General features: G+C 32.6%; 1 protein-coding gene across 1 annotated transcript in view; it reads left to right on the top strand.

Moving 5' to 3' along the window:
- The window catches only part of LOC106644420 (guanine nucleotide exchange factor DBS), a 62,015-nt gene that overhangs the window by 22,249 nt on the left and 15,545 nt on the right, over positions 1–24,221 (top strand). Inside the window, exons 2-6 of the mRNA XM_014359911.2 lie at positions 5,021–5,116; positions 19,872–19,986; positions 20,078–20,168; positions 20,402–20,632; positions 22,076–22,335. Coding sequence (XP_014215397.2) covers positions 5,021–5,116; positions 19,872–19,986; positions 20,078–20,168; positions 20,402–20,632; positions 22,076–22,335 — 793 coding nt within the window. The remainder of the gene's footprint in view (positions 1–5,020; positions 5,117–19,871; positions 19,987–20,077; positions 20,169–20,401; positions 20,633–22,075; positions 22,336–24,221) is intronic.

Consider the following 24,221-nt stretch of genomic DNA (forward strand, 5'->3'; position numbering starts at 1 on the left):
TAAAACGCTAGAACATGGGAGTGTGCATTTTATTGTGTAGTTGGGACCCCGTTATAATAGCCTTATGTATATAGCTCTAGATTTCCAATCACGTCCAATTGAATATACAATGAAATTTTGACAAAATCAAGTGAACCTAAACATAGAAAAATTTTAATCTATAGGAAAGATGGTAAATCGTCAAACTACGATCATTAAACATTATATTTTTGTTCAAAGTTTCTTCACGACACATGTTACGATATAGGCAAAATTGGCATTAGAGGAAGAAAGAGAATTAGTAATGAATCCTTTGAGTTATAGAAGCCGTTCAATTTTTTTTTTTTGTTTTATTAAATTTAAAAATTATTTTTGTATTATTTTTGACAAAACTTCACCATTTAGTTGCGATTTATTTTCTTGTAAAAAGTTATCCCAAATTCAAAAAAAATTGTGCTTTTTATGACTTATTGAATAAAGATGATGGAATCTATGGGAAGTAAATATAGTTTGATGTTTGATAGGAAAGATATTTCTTATAACCACACCTTAAAATGGTGCGTTTCTTGTTTGAAACAAAATTTAAGTTTATTTAGTAAAATTTTATTTTAAACACAATATTTTACTTGGCTTAAACTCATTCAAACTCACGCTAACGAGTTATCAATTTAAGTATTAATTGTTTTTATGTGTGTTCTAGTATTTAAATATTTTTCAACAGCAACGTTCTAATTTTAAAAAATGCACAATATTTCGAAAATGTTCATCTCTTATTTTTATCAAAAATTTTTAACATCACTACGGTTCAGTTATAATAATTTAATACACCGAAATTCTCAAAAATTGTAAGTTTGCATTTAAAATCCAAGTAAAGAAAACAAACCGTATAAAAAAAAATATTGGAATTATGACATTTCTATTCAAAATGTATCTTTAAACAGTAGTTATTAGACTCAACGAACTAAGTTATGAAAATCTTGACGCATTTACTGAAATTTAATAAATTAAACGTGTATTTAACATTTGTAGTGTTCTCATTTTTAAATACTAATATATTAGTTTTAGTAAATGTTTTATAATATTTTGTAATGTTTGTTGATTTTTTCCATCACAAATTCATTATTCTTTTGTTGTTTAATAATTGAAATTTATCGCATTACCATAATGTATCATGAGAACGCGTCAGTTTGCACTATAAAACATATACAACAAATATGAGGTGTGTGAAAAAAGTACTTCAAATTAAATATTTTTGATTTGAAAAGTATCTTCATATGGTAGTTATTGAACTCAATAAACTGATTCATGAAAATTTCTAAACATCTGAAGAAATTTAATAAATTGATTGCAGCATGCAAAGTACGTACATCCCTTCGTTTCCGTAAATCTGAGAAGTAATGGGCAATGGTTTCGCACACATAGAGTTCTTGAAGGCATACAGTATGTATATACAAAGGCTGTTTCTCTTTATATCCTCTTTATCAGTGGCTTACAGTTACGCGGCTCAATCGTGCGGTGAAGATGCACATCTACATTTTACAAAGACTGTCTATATACGTGTACATCATATTTCGCTTCATTTAAACCGCGAGTCCACGGCAAAGCAAAAAATTGCAGTTAGCAAAAACGGCAAAGTATACCTACATACCTCGACCAGCTTGACTCCAACTTTGTTATACGTATACGCACTGTATATGATAGACAGTACAGACACCTTACCTAGCGGGCAAGGTCAATCGAGTGCAACTTGACTGTGAAAAAACCTGCAAGCCCTGCATGCATCTATGTATATATGCTTGGTATATATAGGTGTACGCTTGTATGTTCCGCGCGAGTACATCAGTCGAGCCGTTGAGCGGAAACGGCAAGCCTGCGGAACGCGAGTGCCAGTATTGTAGTGGTAGTTTAGCGGTCGACCGGTAAGCCTCGCAGAGCCGCAGCTTTAAAAAAAATTCACAGTCGGCGATTATTTGTGAATATAACAGTTTTACGAGTGAAGAATTTTAATGTAACGTGTGTTGGTGCAGATTTTTTGCAAGTGGTTGAGGAGTTTTGGATACATTGTCGGGAACAGCGTACATTGTGCTCGTTTGAAAAAAAAAAAAAAAATAAATAAATAAAAAAATTGGAGTGATCGAGTGAGTCAGAACAGGTCCAATCGCAATAACATAATACATATGTACGCTATTGATTCGATTGTGATGATTGCCAAACTGTGTTTTCAATCACAAGAATAGTATTTCGACAAAGGCTCGTGTAAATAACCGAGACTTGAGCTCAACGGTGAAGCGAGACCATCAGCTATAGGACATCATTGTTCATAGGTACACGCAAAGGTTGAATTATATAATTTTGTTTGCTACCCAATCACTTGGCCTTTTGTCCATTGTAAAGGTACTCATGTTTTGACATCTGCTTAGCCATTCGAAATATTATGTTACGGCCGCTATATTTAAAAACTGTCAAAGTCTAACTCATCCAATTACCAGTGTATGAGTATAACGTACCGATGTGATCATGCTCTATGGATATATACCACGCGTGTTTACTGTACATATATGAATCAATATACTCATGTATCATCATTTGACGCGTTGCACCTGTCGGAAAATGTATGTTGGGTGCTTGAATCACACTGCTGACTGTTCTTTTCTCGGTTTTATTTTTAACCGTCAAAAAAAACGATGTTGCGCATCAACTACATACTGATCATCAGAAAAAAGTAACACTTGTGCGTGTAATCATTAAATTCAATAATGCGTGAGACAAAAAAAACAAGCTCCTTCGAATGGATTCCATGTTGGACGTTCAACAAATGTAATGGCTGTCGTTGTTGTTCAATTATTTTTTTTTTTTTATTTGACATAAGACTATGTCTTGAAAAATCCAAGTCTAGAAGCATGTATGATTCATCTCACGCTCAATATAACTTTTTACCCATGATTTAGTAAAATCTTAACTTGTGAAGTTTAAGTGTACATTGCATCTTTTACATATTTACGCGTGAAAAACTTATCAAAAACTGAACATCAATTCAAAAGCAGTAATTATTACAACTTTTTGATAACATTGGATAAGCAAAAATTAAAAAAAAAAAAAAAACATTTCATCGTTGTATCATTCTATTATATAATTTTCGTAAAAAAGTTTATTAGAAGGTAATCAATGGGTCAATTAATAAAATTTGTCTGGTAAACTTTATTCAAAGGGAAATCAACGACTTTTAATAAGAAAAATTACGCTATAGAAAATTAAAATACATTCAAAACTATCATTTGTATACTTATCTTATTTATCGTTAAAATTTTTATTGTAGTTGTACAAAATACGAATTCTTTCATTACTTGTAGAGAGCTCACAAGCAATAATATGCAAAGTGACATGTTTAAGTTGAACTGTAAATTGAGTGGGACATGAAAACATAATCGATAATTTATTTTAGAGTAATTCGAAGGTGCTTTTTTCAATGGCACTAATAAAAAAAATCTTCACGAATATGGACTGAATCATGAAGAGGTCATTTTTATTACATTTTTTGCCGGATTTTAAGGAAAAATTTTAACGTACTTATTTATGTTAATAGGCTTTAGCAAGTGAAAGAAGTTTATAATGAAAAAGTAAAGGCGTAAAACTATGACACAGACACTCCAAAACACGCATTACCTACTTATTTTGATAGAGAAATTTGAATTTTGAATGAATGGTTGGGAAAAATATTATGAAGTATACATGATGCTATATATTATATCCTAATAACCAACAGTCTATCTTCCACAGAATTTAAACAAATTACTTCATTAAAATTTTATCATCATTTCATAATCTTGCAAAAAACTATTAAATTTTTGTAACGATTTAGTTACACGATTCACAAACTGCAGGAGATATTAAAAGATATTTCTTAACTTAGAAAATCGAAGTAATTGTTATTCACGTATTTTTGAGACCTAATGCCACGCTTTCTGTTGAAAAAAGTTATATTCAACTAAAAGTATGTATATAATATTTCAAAAAAACTGTTTGTTTAGAAACAACCTAATCACACAAAATATTAAAATTCCAGCCTTTTCAAATTACGGAAGTAAGAACTTACATGCAATAAATTATCCTACAAACGCACTTGCATTCATACTGTGTACATATTTTACTCGCAAAATACGAGGGGAACATCAAGACAGTGAAAAAGAAAGAAGACAAAAAATGCAAGTCGTCAAGTAAAATATCCGAGCGCACACTATTTCGCTGAACTCGCTCCTTTTATTTCTTGTCTCAAAGTGTCTCTCTCGCCTATACACGTATAAGTACACTTGCGCGTGCACTCAGAAATGACAAGTTCGCATCAAAAGAGGAGAAGAAAAAAGTATCCAGCTCACCCATGCACATGATCAAAGTGTCACCTGTCATGAATTTTACAAAAAGGCATTACACGTACAAGGACAGGCACTCGGTTAGGCTATACATATTAGTCCAAGAAGAAAAAAAAAAGTAGGAAACGCTCGAGCTGCTTTCTCACAGCACATTGTGTCGCGTTATCTGTTTCTCTGCTACGCTCCCTCTTGTTAGCTTACTCACAGCGTAAAAATATACCTGTATATAGTGTTGATATACACGCCGCAAAAAGAGGTAAAAAAAAAAAAATAGAGTGCAGACACTACAGGTGCACATGCACGTCACACATAACGTAATCCCATTAGCAGGCCATGTGTACCACTGGCAACTACCTATATAATTATATCCTCGTATATATGTAGTCACAGCGTTGAACACGAAGAATGAATACATATATTTTTAAAAGTGTATCGATCGCATATAGTATAGTAATCCAGCTAACAGATTTGCATTGTAATGGAAGTAATAATATACAGTTCACGCATACGTACATCTGACACGTCTCAAATTCTATTTGGCAAACAGAAGTGACTGCTTCATTTGCATCAATTATCGACTCGGACACCGTGTTCAGTCCATGTTCTTATACATGCACTACACAATATTATAATGTATACGTGTAACATGGATGTGTGTGTGGTTTTTGTTGCAGAGGATGTCGAGAGTATGACTGGGGAGATCGAGAACGGAGACCTGGCCGTTCGAGACGTCGCGGACCTCTTGCAGCCCCAGTATTCCGTCATAACTGGTGAGTCACCGGCTTTCATGTCTTGTATTATTTTGTACGAGCAATTTTTTTTTTTTTTTCAATGTGTGCTTCTGAGTGACAATTGCGAAACTTGGGTCCTAGAATGTCGACCCCGTAAGCGTCACAGTCCTGGCGCTAGGTAGGACTCCGTGTGCACCGATAGGTACATACACGTCCAATTCTAAGTGGTTTTTACGAGCTTTCTCTTTACAGTCCGAAGTCAAAGATTAAAATTATCTTAGAGTGGTACGTTTTGTCCAAGGAACAAAAGTTTTTTTTACACAGAAAAGTACTTTCGTCCCAGTGAAGAAGGTCGTTAAGTGACATTTTGGTCGAAAATGAGTTTTTTATATCAACCGATTCGTAAGGTGATTTCCAATCTAAGTGTGTTTGTAAAATAAATAAACAGTTTTTCAATTATTTGTTATGATAAACTGAATGGTACTTTTATCGGAAAAAATTTTGATCTGACACTGAAAATGGTGAATGACATAAAATTTGGAATTTGCAAGGCGTAAATGCATTTAAAGCCTTTTTTACTCTGTAAAGTCAACAAGAAAGCGCATGGATTCCAAAATAAAAAGTCGTTATGTACTTAAGGAGGTTTTCGCTCTGGAAGTAGCATGAGCTGGGGCGTGGCTTACAAAGAAAAAAGGCCGTCATTACAGAGTAGATGACGACTAGGAGTGTGATTGAACTTAATGATTTTCTTGCATTGTAAACGCATCGGTTTCCGGGGGTCTTTGCTACCCAAAAAGGTCACTACCGAGGGAAACTACGCCGGGTAAAAGGTGTAACTACAGTTTTTTAAATGTCCTGTTAAAAAATCAACTTTTTTGGGATTAATGCAAAGATGGTGCCATATTTTTACCCTAAGATCATTATTGCTGTGGTTAAAATATTACATTTTTATCATAATTGAAAATAATTGGTTTTTTTCGATTTTCTTGGTTGTGAATAAACTGCGCTTAACGTCTTTCTTCTCTGGGACGCCAGAGTACTATTGAAAAATTTTTGTCAAAATGCCGTATTTTAAAATATTCGTTGACGAGTTGGACAAATAATTAATCAAGTGCTACAGGGGGCTATTGTTATTTTATGATATTAAAAAAAAAAAAGTACTTCTGAAATTTTTTTTGATAATTATTGAGATTTCATTGTTTCAAACTGTATTTGAGAAAATTGACGAGTGTGCCTGTAATTGTAACTTATTTTATAAGGACCTTCCATAATTTAAAACAATCTTTGTTTACGTTAGTACAAAAATTTCTGTACTGAAATGTGTTCATATTACGTTAGTAAACAGTTTTTGTTTTTTTTATTCATTTGTCAGCGTATTTTACCATATTTTACCATACAGTATTTTATACCTACAGTACTTTTAAAATAAGGATTGTGCGCGTAACTCATCGTGGAAACTATTTTTTCACATAAACAACTTACTACTCCCTTAAAAAAAAAAAAAAAAATTAATGACAAGTGTTGATCGATGGATAGTTATAGACGACAAGAAAGTAAACTTCACAATTATTACAAATTTTCAAACGCTCACATCCCAATGATCCCGGATCTTAAATTTTTATTTTCTTATCCTCAGATTGACTCAGAAGAATAATTTAAGTCTTATAAATTATTAAGGTTCTCATAACGATTTCTGGATTATTCCTTATAATGAAGCATAAAAATACTTTTATTTTTCATTTTAAATCATCCCAATGTATTATAATTTTTTTTTTCTTTTTAACAAACTTAACATTTTATTGTGATAAGTCTAATGTATTTTTTTGCTTGTTTTTTCAAACGAAACGACAATAAGTTTTTTTTTTAATTATCAATGTCAAACCACAGGATTAACACAGTATCCTAAGAACAGACTTTACTGATCCAAGGCTGAAAATGATTATTCTTATATGATAACAAAAGCTCAGAAATATAAATGTGTTCTTTCAAGGATCTTTAAACGATTTTACCAATTTCCAAAACTGTGCAATTTGTGATAAAAAAATTCAAAGTTAATTTCTCAAATAGTTTTACAGTCTGAACTATCGTGATTTATAATTGAACTTTTTTAATGTTTATTTATAAAATACTACTACTTTTAAAAGTTAAGTCCAGTAAACGTACCTCATTATTTTTATTAGCAGGTGGTTAAAATGCTCCTTCCTTTAATTTTTTTTTTTATTTTTATCACTGCGTGAACATAAAAATGTAATTACTTACCCCAAGAAAACTTTGTAATAATTCAATGGTAGTAGCTCATACTGGCAAAATATTAGTATAATTATAATAAAAATGACTCTACACTTTTTTAGTATATTACGTTAACAGCATTCCTACTTCTCACTTTTGAAGCATTATCATGAATTATAACAATTTTAAGCTGACCAGATAAATATTTACAGTATTAATACGATGAAAGTCTTTTTTTTCCGCTCTTTCTAAATTAACAACAACTTTTAGAAAGACTGTTAATATTATGTGAAAGAAAGTACTATTAAAGTTTTTTTGTCAATATGTAGAAAATAACCTAACACAAAAAAATCAATTCCAATGCCGTTAATGTTTCAATCTAATTTTAAAAAATTCCGACTAAAACTAAAAAAATGTTAGAAAATGCTAAAAAAATAATGTTCTTTTCAAGAACTATTATATGTGCGTATGACTTTTTTACATATTTTTTTCTAGACATTTTTTCGATAAAAAAAAATTATTTGATTGCACCATTTAACATATACACTTCTGGGACTCAGTAGTTGAATTGTATATAAACTACCATTTAAATAAATCAAAAAAAATTTCTTTTAGCAAAAAATGAATTTAATACAAATAACCAGTCTTTTAAAAATAAATAAACAAATAAAAAAAGTCACACGCAAAATTTTTAAAGAAGTTACATGCAATAAAATTCAATGAGCGATGATTTTTTTTACTTTATAACACGTGTGGAAAGAATATGGAAGGAGTTCATACGCACATATTATGTTTTTTAAAAGAATCCTACTTTTTGTTAGTCTTACCTAACATTTTTTATTTTTCGCCAGAACCTCTACCTGAAGTTGTAAGCTATACTACCGACCACTTTAGTTCATCTAGCGAATAATCACATTCATATACAACTACAATCAGTCACGACCTTTTTTTTATTTATTTAAATAATTTTTTTTTTTCGTAAGCAAGAAGTTTTTCATGGAATAAGAAACGTAAGTCTAAGTGAGCCCATAAACTATAGTTACTAAATTTTCTATGACACGTTACTTTATTATAACAAATCATTCATCATATTCATGTATTTCATAGAACTTTTTAGACTTGATTAATTTCGTATGTCGTAAGGAAATTTAATCAATACAGTATTAGTAGGTCTTTAGATTTGTGACTAAACAGATCATTCAAAACATTTTTTGTTTGTTTATTTCGTAGTATGATTCCTAAAGTAAACAGTAATGAAATAAATCAGGAAAATGATTAGTATTATTTTAAGAGATGATAGATAGTAATACTTTTTGGAGATATTATATTATTTCTTAACTCAAATATAAAAGTTACAGACGAGCTATGAGCTTAGGTGATGCAAGTGTAACATTCACTCAATTTATATTGTAGTTACATAGTAACCATATACACGATTGTGTTTTTTCTTCTTCTTATTATTCAATATGTTTCGTTCTAACTTTATAAAAATTGTCGTACAAACAAAAAAATAAGATCTCAGAGGGGATCCTACGCAAAAATTGAAGCACTCTAAAGTATTTTATCCTGAAGTATAGGGAATTTCTGAGTAATGGGTAAAAGAGTTAACATGTTTAAATTTTTTTCAGTAAATTTTAAATGAAAACTAGTCGTTGTCGTCCGTGGGAGTAAGGTAAAAAAATTTCGCCCAAAGAGCGGGGTTTTTCCATGTATGTACCCAAGGTGCGAACGACATTTTTCTTTTTGAGGGCGCCACTTTGTAAGTAAGAAAATAAATTTTTTTCTAGTTCTTCATGATTGAGGTGGAAAATACGTTTTTTAAAAATTTTTGCTAAATTTCGTATAGAAGAATATTGTTGTACAATTTTTTTAAAAATTTTAATTTCAATGGCTCTTATAGTCATCGATCGACAAGAAAAAAATCTAAATTTCTCTCTAAGCTCTAAAGTGGCAGTTTTTCCACGTATCCGTAGTTCCAAATGAAAAGTGATAACTTTCACAGTTGCGCTCTCGCGAACGGCGAAGACGATCAATTTGCCATCGAAAAACCGTAAAAACCGCGTAATGAGTCGAGAACGCGGATATAAGGCCCCCTTGATTGGGCCATCAAATCCAACAAGTTGCGAAGAGAAGACCAACCCTGTACAACATACGCGTAACGATTAATTAACACAGCGCAGGTCTAGCTCGATTCCTCCTCCGCGCGTGAGCTTTTCCCATCAGACGCCACCCCCTCCGCGCGTAATAATTCTTACGAGCCGTCACGCTACATACGTACATCCCACCTTATATTAGCACAGTTACTCTGTTCTTATACGCTTACGCACCCACCGTATTCGCGCACTGTTACGGATTATTAAACCCTTCAACGGAGTATATACACGTGCGGGAAGATGCACTTAATGGTATAACACAACATTCGTGAGAAATTGGCCCAGTGTGCATAAGGTCCCCTTGGTGCACAATGAGGTATATTTGCGACCAAAGCATATAAAGGTACGTTTGCGCATAGAGGCTCCGGAACCGCGTATAAAAACAGCCATCTGTACATCACCTGCACGAAAGGCGTGGGTGAATGCAGTAGTGCGGCTGGTTGCCGCCGAGTAATGGCACTAATGACGCGTGAATAGCGAACACACGTAACACGCATGCACGTGTTTTGCGAGTTTATATACGAGTAGTGTATATATATGGAAGACACGAGTGCAAACTTTACAGCGGTAACGAGCACGGAAGCACTTGAAGTTTTGACTTTCCTTGCCGGTCGTTATTTTTATTACGTTATTACGTGCACGTCCATTGTAACCGTAATAAGCCTATCGAAGTGTGTCGATCCTCATCACCCGTTATTGGGAGGAATTTCAAAAGCCAATTCAATAGGGGGATTGAATATTTTAGTTAAAACCGTGAACAAAGCGTGTCTGGAGGACTCAGCGCAAGACTTTATTCGATTCACCGAAACTGCTGTCGCTGCATAGTTGAACTGCTGAGCTTGATTTTCGGGAGAGTTCGTGGTTGTTGACTGTACGGGGGTGCAATCCAGATAATATAGGTATAAAATGTGTGACGAAACGACTGCACGGACGGAGTTGTATGAGGAAATTCGGAAAAATGCCGTTGTTGGTACTCTATACCAAAAGATTGATTGTAACGTGACTGAAGCCTTTTTATTCGTTCTGTGATTGGACGACTCACAAAGAGCGGGTGAATTTGAAAATGAGTTTTAAATAATATAGTTTCAAAGGCCAAATTTTATAGTGTAAGATAACTAAATCATTGATATTTTTGGGCTTGAATGAATTAAATGGTATAATTTAAAATATCGATTTCGGAAAATCAAAGTAATAATTGAAACAAAAAATTAGTCTGCATTGTTATAATGAATAAATGATTCAACACTTTTAAACCCTTTTTAATAGTAGTTGGTATTTAAGTAGTACAATTCTTAGTTTGAACTTTTACCTTTTTTCTGTGACCTGTTTACATGTTCAACTTTATAATTTACTGTTCTTTCAAGTTTTGTGTCTTCTTCTTGCCTATTTTTACTTATACGTAGATAATTCTTGTTACGTGCATTTTAGTTTTAAAGTTTTTAAACTCCCTTTTTCAAATAAATTTCTAATGAACCATTTCGTTGCTTTTGTGTACAAAATGGTTGTCAGCTGAACTCTTTGAGGAATAAACAACTACGGGTGTGTTCTTTTCAGCCAGAATGAGCAACCAATCATAGAGTTGGAACAAACACCAAGTCGTATTGAATTTCTTCACTATTTTTTTATTCATATGTATGATGACAGAATATTTTTTACTCTTTAAAAGGTTTTTTTTTTCAACATTTTTGCTATGATCATAATTTTACTTAATTCTTATTAACAGTATGTTGTTTCTAATTTGCAAACACTTAATTAAAAAATTGGTGCCGATGAATTACCACAAAGCTTTTTCAAAATATATTCTTCCGTTTTTGTTGTGACAAATTTTTGATGTTGTAACATTAGTTGTGCGATTAATTTAATATACAATCTCAATTTTTAATTACAAGATAGAAAAAAAACTTGTTGGTTGGTAAAAAAAGTTATCAAGATGAAGTATTTTTAAAAACTATTCAATAAAAATATAAATACTGATGATCTGCAAGGGATGGACACTGATTGTCTGATTTTGAAGTGGAAATTGTTTTCTCCTTTTTCAGTTTAAAAAAGATACTCATCTACACCTTTACTGATTGAATTTTAAATTTTAGTCAGATATTTAACTAGCGTCGATTTACTGCACATTACTAAATGTCGAAGTTTTTATGAGTATTAAGAAGAAAAGAAAAAACAGGAAAAATTTTTTACAGTATGAAAAGTGGCCAATATTTATGGGGTGGAAAATAAAACTTTGTTTTGAAGCAGCAATAAGAATAAAAGAAACAAACCCTTCAAACAGTAATTAGTTAAAATAAGTAGGCTTATGTCTAAGACATCGTGATTTTCCAAAAAAATCGCAGTGTTATGTTAATAAAAAAAAAATTAAAATAAGTTATTAGGCTAATTCAGAATAAAAAAAACTTTTGTATGATTTATGATGATAAACTAATTTAAAAATAAAATTTTAATTTTTTTACTTCCTAATTTCAATGAAATATTTTTGGACTTACAAAAATTCTTTGAAGATTTCTAAAAAAATACTCAATTATATTTGTATTTATTTTTATCGTCTGAGCACGTACGTGTAATCTTATAAAAATAAATATTTTCAGACTGAAATAAAATCTATCTTCAGAATCCTATGGTATAAATTTATTTTATTCTAAAATTTTTCTTTAAACCTGTTTACATGTAAGAAAACATAAACTTCGTACGTTGGATAATCAAAATCTGTTATTGTGGTCTGAAGATATGACTAATTTTTACAAGAATTATTATTGTAGTGATGATAAAAAAAACTGAGTAACACGTGTTGGTATGAAAAAAAGTGGAAAATGACGTTTTTTTATGCTTTTTTATGTACAATTATTTTGAAAGCAAGCTTAAAATTTTTTACCTAAATATTACAAAGAAAACGTTGAAAATCAAGAAGTTGTACTAACAAACTCAGTAAAATATGAAATCCAAAATTTTTTCTGTGCAGCTATGATGATAAAAAAACTAACATGGTAAATCTGAAGGAAGCTCATAATCATATTAATAATAATACCATAATCATTATATTGCATTGTCATTTAGAACAACGATTTCTATATAAAATACAGTACAAAAAAATAAAATTTTACTCGTTGAAGTAGATAGGTAAATGTCCCTACCACGGAACGAATTTTGGTATCGATTTACCTTTAGTACAGATAAAAAATTTTTTTTAACGTTTAATCATAAAATTTCGATCAATAATGGTGGGTTATCTGTTTTTGAACGTAGGTTGCTGTTTTGTATCAAAATTTAAGCAGAATTAAAAAATTTATGTGATAAATAAGAAGGTGATCAAAATGTACATTAAACGGAACGTCTGCAGTAGTTAGGCAGCACTGTTCCGCAGTCATTGTCCCCATCGCGGAACATGATTTGAAATGAATGTATATAGAACTTTCAAATTATCTTACTAATATATAAAGCAGAAGCGCTAAAACCGTTGTAATCGCTAACCGCGAAAACTACTAAACCGATTTTAGTGAAATTTTGCACACTGATTCATGATACTTTCTAGATGGTTTTAGTACAGTTTTTATCTCAAAAAATTTAATAACAATAGCAATAAATGAGCTCAAAGTTTTGCAAAAATACGCCAGCTTTTCACTTTAGTTCAGTAAAATCCGCTAGGTGGCGTCGACATAAAATCGAAGCTACCTGCAACATAAATAAATAAGTGTGGTTATAATAGGCCGGAGCGTGTCGTTAGCTATATAGTCGAACTTCGGCAGCTCATCAAGCTGTTCAGAGAATGCTGATAATAGTCTCGCAGCTGGGTATCCCGGTTACGGTAGACACTCTTCTCTAAGGGGGAAGGGACCTGGGTGTCCATTCACCCTGAATCTCGACGAGTGCGATCAAAAAAAAAAATTAATTCCAACCGATGCCGTCTCTGCCACAATACCAGGAGACATATCTAGCCAGGGCACAATCTGCTCCAACTCATCAGAGTTGTGAGGGAGTTCCACCATCCCACCTGGTGCAGTTAGAGAATTTGTGGCTACAAATGTAAGCAAGGGAAAACAGCACTGAGCTCTGTAGGGCATGGGCAGCCACATCGGCTACCTTCTTGATCATCGCGTCCCCAATGCGCTTACCCATATGTTCCCGTCTAAAGATGAGCAGTTGGTTATCCGGGGGACGACCCGAGACGAGATATTCTTTGGTTAGCAACGTACCTCCCTCCATCACAGTCTCCGTACATCGAGACTCCCAGGGTAAGAATCAAGCAACCCGTAGCCAGCTCTTCATCATCAGGAATAATAATAAAGAATAGCCTGGAAGTTTCACCACTGGTGCTTTTTAGGGCCATTATAAGTATTTAGGTTCCCTACTTAACCATCAATTTCATCGGTTCTTTTTAGGGGCCACCTAAGTGTAAACTACCTTACCAACAAATACATTTTTATTACCATTTCCGGAAGCGATTCGCTGACTAAAAGACTATATTAACTAAAGACGGGCACTATTAAACCAAGTCAGCCATTCACTAGCAGACGTCATCTGAGGAGTTGTTCTTCGCAAGGTTGGAAAACCCGGTGACCGACGACCCTATATTACCCTCTCGACTCTAAGAATTCAACCAGGAATCACTGATCCTCTCCAAGATCTGCGTTGGGCAAACCTATAACAGCTATGTAGGAAAAAAAACTTGAGCCAACGGGACAGCCTCCACTGGACAAGTATCACTAACCAATCTCCCTATCTAAGATCACCAAAACAACTGAATCTGCAAATAAAAAAGGTGCTTTAGACACCAACGTCTTCGACGTTATACTATGTATATTATTTTATATAGTAATAATACGAGTGACTACATTTTAAAGTTGCGTGGCAAATTAATGCGTCGTTATAAATAAAAATAATTTTAACGAATCTCACTAGGGCATGTAATACTACTCTATTGAAGAAAGCAATACTATAGGATGGGTTTTTCTTAATTTTCTGTATACAATATTATGTTTTGGGTATTAAGTATGGACTACAAATAAGTGTGGGAGCATATGTGATAGATGTAAGGATAATATTACAGATGTAATCAGCATAGGCAGTAGAAAGTTCTTTTGAAATCATCGGAAGATTCGATGAAATATGTAGTCTTGGACTGGCCATCTGATATAGTAATTAAATGGTATTGTATAGTGATATATCGTTTATAATCGTTAACTTCTTATATTTTAAAATATAAATTAACACTGTATACACTCATTCCCACCATGACTGCATTACCTTTGTACACAATATTGTTTCACAGAAAATTTTTTTACACTCGTGATACTGTTGGCCAAATAATTTCATAGAAGTATATAATTTCATTTTTGGGTAACCAAGCATTTGCTGTCCACTGATGTTTTTATGACATGTTTTTGTTCCTCATTCTAACGCCATTAAAAAAAATTCCAACGATTTTTTCAGATACTTTTTTTGACGATACATTATTTCCTCTATGTAAAAAAAATTTTTAAATACATCATCATTAGATTAAAGAAGTTCTTAAAGTAATTATTCAAAAAGCCTTGGTCCCATAAAAAAGTATTTGAAGTATAAAGTTCACTCTACAATTAAAGTTGTTCAATAAACATCTTTTAGGTAAAGACACCAAAAACATCTACTTAAATAATAGTAAATCTGTTCTCCTGACAATTTTTTAGTGCTGTAGTTAAAAGCTTCAACAATCTAAAACTTTCATTAGCCTATTACTGATATCGTTAATATTATAATTATATTTAAATGTGATATTTTTAAATTCATTTGATCGAAAAAGTATCTCAAATGTTATTGAATAATGTATTATAAACATCATAACGCACATTTTATCGTTTGTACTGTTAATAAAGGACCAAGTGAAATTATAGAAATTATAGACTAAAAAGCATAGGGCCTAAACTTAAAATCATGGAATAAACTTGATCAGAAAAAGTAAAATTAACTTTTTTTGTTGCAAAAACTTAAAAATGTTTGCAAAATTTTTGTTTTATTTGAGTATTGTGGTATCAAAATTAAATATAAAAATATTTATGGGGAAAAAAAATATGGTGTTTGATGGGATTCGACCCCATGTTAGTTATAATCAGGAAAAAAAGAAAAAAAAGGAATAAATCAATTGATTAAATTACAAAAAAATGTGTGTGCACTCGGTGCATCACAAGGGGTTCGAAGAGGTGAGGTCGTTCGCAAAGAGGGGTATAATCTGAGACAAGATTCTCTATACCCCTAGACGGGTCACGTACCATCGGTATCTCCTGGCAACTCAATGTTCAATATGACTAGCGCCTTCATACGCGCTTAACCACTCGACCACCGAGCTCTTGTTTTCCAATTCGTTAAATAGACGATTTGAAGCTAGCATAGATAAAAAATGCCATTAGGCAAGACACTCGTGAATGTGTTAATTGCTTAGCGTTGTAGTCAGTATATCTATATGTCCGACCAACGTGTCTGCAATCGGTCATATAGGTATACTGGTAACGTGTTAGAAGTATTTACAAATCGTTCTCGAGTTCCTTGCTGGAGGGCGCTGTTTTTACATCTCTCTCGAAGTTAGCTGACGGGTAATAATGTGTAAACACAGCTATGGGTATACCTCTAAAGTATAATCACAATCTTCCATCTTAAAGCATATTAGAAAAAAACGAAATTTTGAAGCCAATCCAATGCTATAAATGGCACATTTTGGACACTAACTCAAAGTTTCTACACTCGCTCATGCCGAAAAAACGAAGTATGTATCGTGATCAACGTCAGCTTCTATGGCTAAACAGTACGGAAAGCGTGACGATTGATAAATTGAGAAAATATTTTGTTTATTAAATCGACAAAAAAAATAAGCTCAAATCTCTAATTAAAAGATTATTTATAATTGGTAATTAAGTGGTTTGTTAGTGTCAAGTTCATACATTAGTACGTCGTTCGGTCAGATCTATCCACTTATAAAGTATAACTGTCTGTAAATATTATTTGTCGTCCATTGACTTCTCATGATTACGTTTAAGATGTAAAAGTGTATTACATAACTGTTGAGAAATGTCATTTTTGAGAAAAAGTGTGACATAAGTGGATTTTCCTTGATTCTCTCTCTTTGCCCCCCCCCCCCCATGCCATACTTTCGGTTTCCTTTACAACTCAGAAGGACATTACAGCACACCCCATCACCACAACACATATTTTGAATTTTTTAAATTTTATTTATTTTTTTTTTAACTAAGTTCCCACTCATCGTAGAACCCAGCATCTTCTGCACTATGGTCAAGGCCCTTATCTACTCTGCCATGGGCGTTACCTGGGGTCTCATTGCGTGCTTCGATATACGCAATATGGTTCGAGATTTACCGTCACACCTCCAACCTTATGGCGAGTAGGACCTTATGCAGTCAAGAAAGAGTTAACTTAAAAAGCTCACCGGTCTTTTTTAGGGCCATCGGACGTCGAACTACCTAGCCATTAAATATATTAGAACTTAACAAAGTTGACAGAAAACACACTTTAGGGGTCACAAAAATTATAAGCATGCCAAAAGTTGCAAGAGGGTGAATCGGAAGAAAAACTTCAAGTGTATCTAATAAATACAATTTTACTTAGGCGTCAAGAAACTGACGCAGAAAATTTATCGAGATTGAAACAGCAGCGTCAAAATAGACAAATAAAGAATCCATAACGTGAGAAATCAGCTTTTCATTGTCCCCTCACAGCAATCTCTGAAATCTTTAAAGATCCTACTTCAGATTTTTTAATGAGTAGAAAATGTATTTGTGTTTTTGTAGCAATAAAAATGTAGGATTTAAGGTCCAAGACTTTGTTGCTCTGGTAACAAAGTTGTAAAGTATGAAAAAAAATTTTTTTTTAATATTAATTTTTTGGGGGTTTAAAATCTTAACAGCTTTAAAAAATAGCCGTTTTCGTGAATTACACGGGAGAAACTGTAAATCAACGGCTTCTTATGGCCACCGATTATTTTATGGCATAAAGAACGCACGGTACTTTTCAGCATAATAATTTTTTTGAATTTTTACACCTTATTATTTAACCAAATAAACTATATGGATTCCGAATAAATATGTTTTTAATAGGAAGATTTTTGTTCTTAGATGTATCAGGAATATGTGTAAAATTTCTAACTGAAAATGTTTCACATTACATGTCAACACACTACGGTGTTTTATTTAGTAAGTCTCGGGCGAAGCCGAGACGGGGGGCTGCTAGTTTATGTATAATTTAAAGGTAATAATAACTGAGAGGGGGTCAGCCAAGGTGAAATATATATAATTTACTTTTTATTTTATAAATTTCGTATTTATTTCTTTTTATTACTTAAAATTATTGTTTATTCTTATTTCCTTTTTACATTAGTTAAACTTTTTTTTTATCATAATATTTCTAGTTTGAGTACATTTCAATACAAAATCTTAGATTCAAATAAATTGTAATCTACGGTTTTTCTTGTTTGATATTTAATAAAATAGTTTTAATTTGCAAGTCTAACTCTTTCTTTGTATCATTCTAAGACTTTTTTTCTTCTTGCAATTTTTTTTCCCATCACCTGTTTTTTGTAATATTTTGATTTCGATCTCCTTGATTTCTATATCTGTTTTTTTTAACAACTAAATCATTCTTCTTTTCTTGCATCTTTTTTATTCAGCTTCCTTATCTTCCTTTTGTTTATGGATGTTATACCACGGATCAGATTTGCATGCAGCGACAAATTTTACTTTTCCTTTAATTTTTTCCTTTTTTTTTTTGGCAAACACTTTTCAGGCAGTATAAAAATGTTGTTAAGCATTTCCAAAGATTTATTGCTTTCGTGTATGTTGGATTATTTTGAAGTGTTTGAAACAAAGTAAGAGAAACAGAGAGAAAGATATTTTTTGAAATTCTTGTGTGATTATTCAAAATAATTTGTAGGGGTCTAAAATACCAAGTTAAGGTGCAATATTATATTGACGCCTCGCACGAAGATCAGTACAGTTCAGATTTTCCCGTTTAAAATAACATTGCAAAATCTAAACTGTGCTGGTCTTCGTACGAGGCGTCGAAATGCAACTGTATCTCAGGAGAGTTTAAATTTAAAGGCTCTGCTAATTTTTTTTTTGTTTTTTTGGCACCCATGTTTGCCATTTTTGTATACTTAAATCTAAAATAAATAAGTGATACTTTATGTTGAATAGAGTTTTAAGGTTAAGTTTTATGTTTTCAAGTTATTGTGATTTAACATTACTTACCAATTAATTTAAGATGAGCAATGACAAATCTGATCTTATTAAACAAACAAATAGTACTTTCAACACTGCGAAATTGTTCAATACGTTATAATAACGACCAGTAAAGTGTGCTTCACGATGGGGACAAGATGTCTTTTTTACGCAGGTAATGAGGAACGCGTTATTTTGGCTGTTCCTTTTAATGTACATTTTGACCAACAATGAACATGGAACGGAACATGCGAAAATTAATAAAAATATTCAGTTTTTCATCAAACTATACATATAAATCGAAAGTATAGCTTCAATACATGCAAAAAAATTTAACTCCGAGCTCATATAATGCTTTACAATTGTTACAGCATGGGTAAAGAAATCCTCTCTCTTCATAGTAAGTGTCACTTATCCTCATAAATTTTAGATGCAGAAAGTGCACATTCTTAAATTATTTTTTATTTACTTCTCATATCGGTGGATTCAGATAAAATTTTTAAAAAAGTTTTAAAGATATTTTAAGCTATTTATTGTAATTTTTGTAAACTTATAAATAAGCAATAAAAATTTTGGTACAAAAAATAAGAAATCGTTCCGCCATAGGGACAATATTCCTTGATAGGGACATTTACTTAACATAAATTACAATATTCTGCTTATATTGCACAGACATGTAGGTATTTAGATATCGACAGACAGATAAATATTTAATTGTGATCGCAACAAAAAATATTCCTTATATCGCCAGTCATTGTTTAATGTGTTTTGTTAATTGTGTATTTTTGGTTTTCCTAGAAAATAAACAATTTGAGCCAGTGCTTCAATTCTAAAAATTATTAAAATGAACTTAGGAGATAAGCGCCGTGAATTCAAATACACTCTATGAATAGGTAGACCGTAAACTTTGATTATGATTCGTACTATCTAGTAGGGCAATCATAAACCTATTTAATGTAGGAATCTTGTATACATTTTTGTAAGTATCCATCGTTAAGTGATTTTTACAGCTTTAAAGCGATGAACTTGCAAATTTCAAAACAAACTCGCACATGTAGAGCTTCACTTTTTTGTAAATATGAGCTGGAGAAAATAAGTGTGTACTTACGTATCTCAAAACAACAAAAAGCTGTTATTTTGTATAAAATGCCCTACCAATCTGTATAATTGGAAAGTATTACAATAAACGAATATGTTCCATTTTTTCCACAGGTGGTAAGACACGTGATGGATGCCCCATTATTACATTTCCAGACAACGGCAACTTCCATAACTTGAGCGATCTCGAATACCAGCGATTGATGCTGTACCTCACATCAGTTCCAACGTACGTACATGTTGTTAAACAACTCCTTGAATCAAAAATTTCGATACTGTTGAAAGTTTTAAGGACATATATTGTTTTCCAACCCTTGTAGTTTACACGAGGCTGACTTGGGGTTTCACTTAATCATCGACAGAAGGAACGACAAGTGGAATTCTGTGAAAACTGTACTCTTGAAAATATCCGTGAGTCTATTTTTTTTATATGTTACGCTAGTGCAACGTGATTATAATGATAACTTGATTAACCGAGTTTGATTTACATGTTATAATACACCGTTAACTTATCGTTTAACCAATAAAGCAGTAGTTAGGCTAAAAATAATTACAAAAGACTGTTGGAGACAAAAAGATAAGATATCGTATCAAAATCCATGGTTAAATAATGATTTTTTTTCTAATCATCTTCCCATTCAAAGGCGTTCTTTCCCGGCCTGGTTCACGTGGCGTACGTACTTCGTCCAATAGGCTTCCTCCAAAAAGCTATCTCCGAGGTGTCCAACAAGCTCTTCTGCAAAGACTTTAAGTTTCGAGTGATCGTGCTGGCGGACGTTGTCGAGCTTCACGGCTTCATCGACAAGGACCAGCTGACCGAGTCTCTCGGGGGCGATTTGCCTTACTGCCATCACACTTGGATAAAGAACCGAATCGTAATGACATACTTTTATCAACGTTGTATCAACTCCTAGCTCCACTCGCTTTAGTATCGGTGCACAATTGCTTATCTTTCCTAGTTTTATTTCCTATAGCGTAGTCTCTCTCTGGCCAGTCGTAGTTGGTAGAATGAATCAATGATACATTTTCGTAACCGATAATTTTTCCGGGGTTTTCGTTGAGTCATGCACACACTAAGTATGAATGTTTCCAAGTATTGAACGATAACCACTGATGCTGTGATGTCAGTTTATTTTCAACTTTAATTTTTACCCTTTCAAGTTCTTTAGTTTTTGTTTTATAATCCTATGTGTAAATGTATCTCCTGTAACAACCAGTACTGATTAATGCTATTCTCATTTACTTAGATTTGGGTCTATTACACAAGTTTAAAAGTTGTCCTGTACGAGTTGTTTTTTTAACATTTTTTATAGCAAACGTTATGCGTTGAGGTCAAATTATGAAAAGAAAAAAAAAATTGGTTTTTTATTGAGCTTCGGACATGCCAAAAAATTTTTTAATGAAATTCTTAAAACTTTTATCCAAACTACATTTAGAGCTTCCTAATATCATTGAGTTTTAATAAAGTTATTTGATTATAAATTTAAAATAATTGATGGAACCAGTTCACATTGTAACGAAACCGAAACAGATTTTTTTTTAATTTATTTTAAATACAAGTGAGGCTTTTGAATCCAAAGAAAGCGAGAAATTGTTTTTAGAAAACGGAACAGAGAGAATAAATGTGGTGACCGAATATTTGGTTCGAGCACGTCAGTACGAAAATTAAAAATATCAAGAACGAAATTCGTTGTGTTGAATCAGGTCAACATCTTTAAAAAAATAGTGACAACGTACACTAATTCTCGTTCATGTATACGTAAATGGACGGATAAAATTGTTTCCGTGTATGAGAGTACACCATTGTTTAAAACCACTTTGACGTATTACATTTAAAAAAAGGAAAATTGTAATGAATATTAGATAAAAAAAACCCTTTTACATCGAATCTTTGCGCTAACCGATAGTGGCACTAAACTACCTTTCTTCGATGTCTGCAATCAACCGTACGTACAACACTTTAGAAGCTTATCAACCCAACACTAAAATCTCACTGTACGTAATTATATGTTACAAGCGTCGAATTGCCCTATGCTGTCACAAAGCCCTCTTGATATTTCAGTTGATGTAAAAAAGAAAATACTTAAATTGAACTTGGGTTGCATGCGCACGATAAACCAAACAAAACAATAACACCGATGGCCACACAGGACTCTATATTGCACGTAAATTCTCACTCTATTACCTAAATCTTATCTAAGAGCATGCAAAAAAAACAAAAAAAAAAAAACAAAAAACAACCAAATTTGACAATCGAGAACCAAAGAAAGTAAAATATACAAACCAATGAACGCTTCCACCGCAACCCCGATCCGCAGAACCTCGAGAAGTTCTCGTCGATGACGCAGGATGTGTCTTTGGCCCTGGACTCGTACACGCGTCGGCTCACCGAAGTGGAGTTCCCGAACAACACGCTCGCGACGACGACTCTGCTGAGCCAGCAACAGGCAGAGTACAACGAGCTCAAGGAGGAGATACTCGGCGCGGCTAGCAACGGCGAGGCGCTACTCGACAGCGTCAGACAGCTCACCGGCAAGGGCACTGCTGACCGGCTGGGAAATGTCGCTGCGGTCGAAAGGTGAGACAATCTTCATCATAGAGTGTATACATTTGTGGGGGTAGGTGGTTGGGGATCAATTTTTTTGATGCGGAAACGCGTTGTCATGGGGTTTCTGGACCAGAAAGCAACTCGGATGGAGTTGACCAAACAAGGGGGAAGATTTATTATTAATAGTGGGTTAATAGTTGTCTGGTGTGTTTTTTATAATGCATGCGTGACTCATATGGATCTGGGTATCATTTTGGTCGTATTTTTATTAGGTGAAATTATTTTGATCATATTTTTAATTCAAGTGAATTGTTCTTCACATTAATATAATGATTTTGGAAGTAACTAATAATGACAACAATAATTCATAACAAGCGCCTTAATGTAATGTAAAAGGCTGAGCTTTTACGTGCTTGGCACTACTGATAAATTTATCGTCAGGGCAAAAATTGTAGCTTCAACAAAAGTTTCAATAATTAGGCTACAGCAGTGTACTCACAAATCATCTTATGAGTTTATCTTTTAATGATCCACAACTTTTCAATTCCAAAATCTTGTTTTAAATGGCAACTTTGTATCCAAATACACAAAAAATCACCTTTTTGCCATCTTGGCCATTAGGATTGTACCTAAAAAAAACGTATTGGACAAAAAATTCGTTTTAACAAAATCCAACAATTTTTTTAACCACTTCTATGTGTAAAATGCAGTAGTAATTATTTTTGTATTTTTTAATATTTTCATCAATTTTTCACTAAAAAGTTACATTAAAGCTATAGAACTTTACAATGAGTTGCCTATAAATCTGAAACTAATTGACGAACAAAACCATAGAACTAACAATGCACCAAAAAAGAAGGTATGAGAAAGTATTAGTATACGACTAAGGTAAACAGACTAATTGAATAATGATGTTTACATTTATGTAGATACAAATGCTATAGAGAAAAATTAAAAAATATAAAGAAAACTGTATCCAATGTATAATAGATCAAGTCTTTATTATATAAATACGAAACGAAAATTGAATCTTACGTTAGTATTGAGATCAGTATACAAAAATTAGTTAGTAAATTTAATACTTTTATCTTCCTACATTGTACCGGCCTGTGGACAGGTAAAAGCGTTACCTCTGCAGAATTATAATTGTAATATCATTGCTATTGTTTTGGATTGTGTAATCTCGTCAAATAAATAAATGAACAATAATGATAAATTTTAATCGTAAGTTTTTCGTTCACATTGTTATTTTATGAAAACATCGAGAGCAATGCATTCATAACTTTTTCGTGTATTTAATGTAACCATCTTAAAACGTTAAGTGGCCCTCTCTTACATCAAAAACTTGATTTGGTCCCTTCTACCGCTAGAATAATTAACTTATTGTTTTTTCTTTTTATTCCACTGGGCACCAAATCTACGTAAATACGTGGATTTTTTGCAGTATTGATAAGACCTTGATGGGTGTGGGTATAGTATCATTAAGATTCACGTGGATATCGTAAACCCTACATCCATGCACATAAAAACGTAGACATAGCTCTTTATATCCACATATTTACGTGGATTGGGTGTGAATAGCCACAGGATTTTTCTTTTTACATGGTAACGTTAATGTGGACTTGTATACTGATATACTTTAACTACCTTTTGCTTATGAAAAATAGTATGTAGTAAATTTTGGCAGATAATATTGTGAAATAAACTATTTAACAGAATTTTAACATCCAGCCCAAGTAGTAATATCAAAATACTCGTTGTGTTGTATTTTTTACAACAAACTTAACCTCGTCATAAAGTCTTTTTTTTTGCATAAACTTTAAATGTACAATTGTAATAATTATACTAATCAAGATAGTGGTAGTGAAAATTGAACCATAAAAAAGCCCACGCGACGCAAATCTATATTTGTTCCT

This window comes from Copidosoma floridanum, unplaced genomic scaffold (genome assembly GCF_036245765.1).
Source record: "Copidosoma floridanum isolate Cflo_tuat_1 unplaced genomic scaffold, Cflo_Japanese_pri ptg000013l, whole genome shotgun sequence".
In the NCBI taxonomy this organism is placed as follows: Eukaryota; Metazoa; Arthropoda; class Insecta; order Hymenoptera; family Encyrtidae; genus Copidosoma; species Copidosoma floridanum.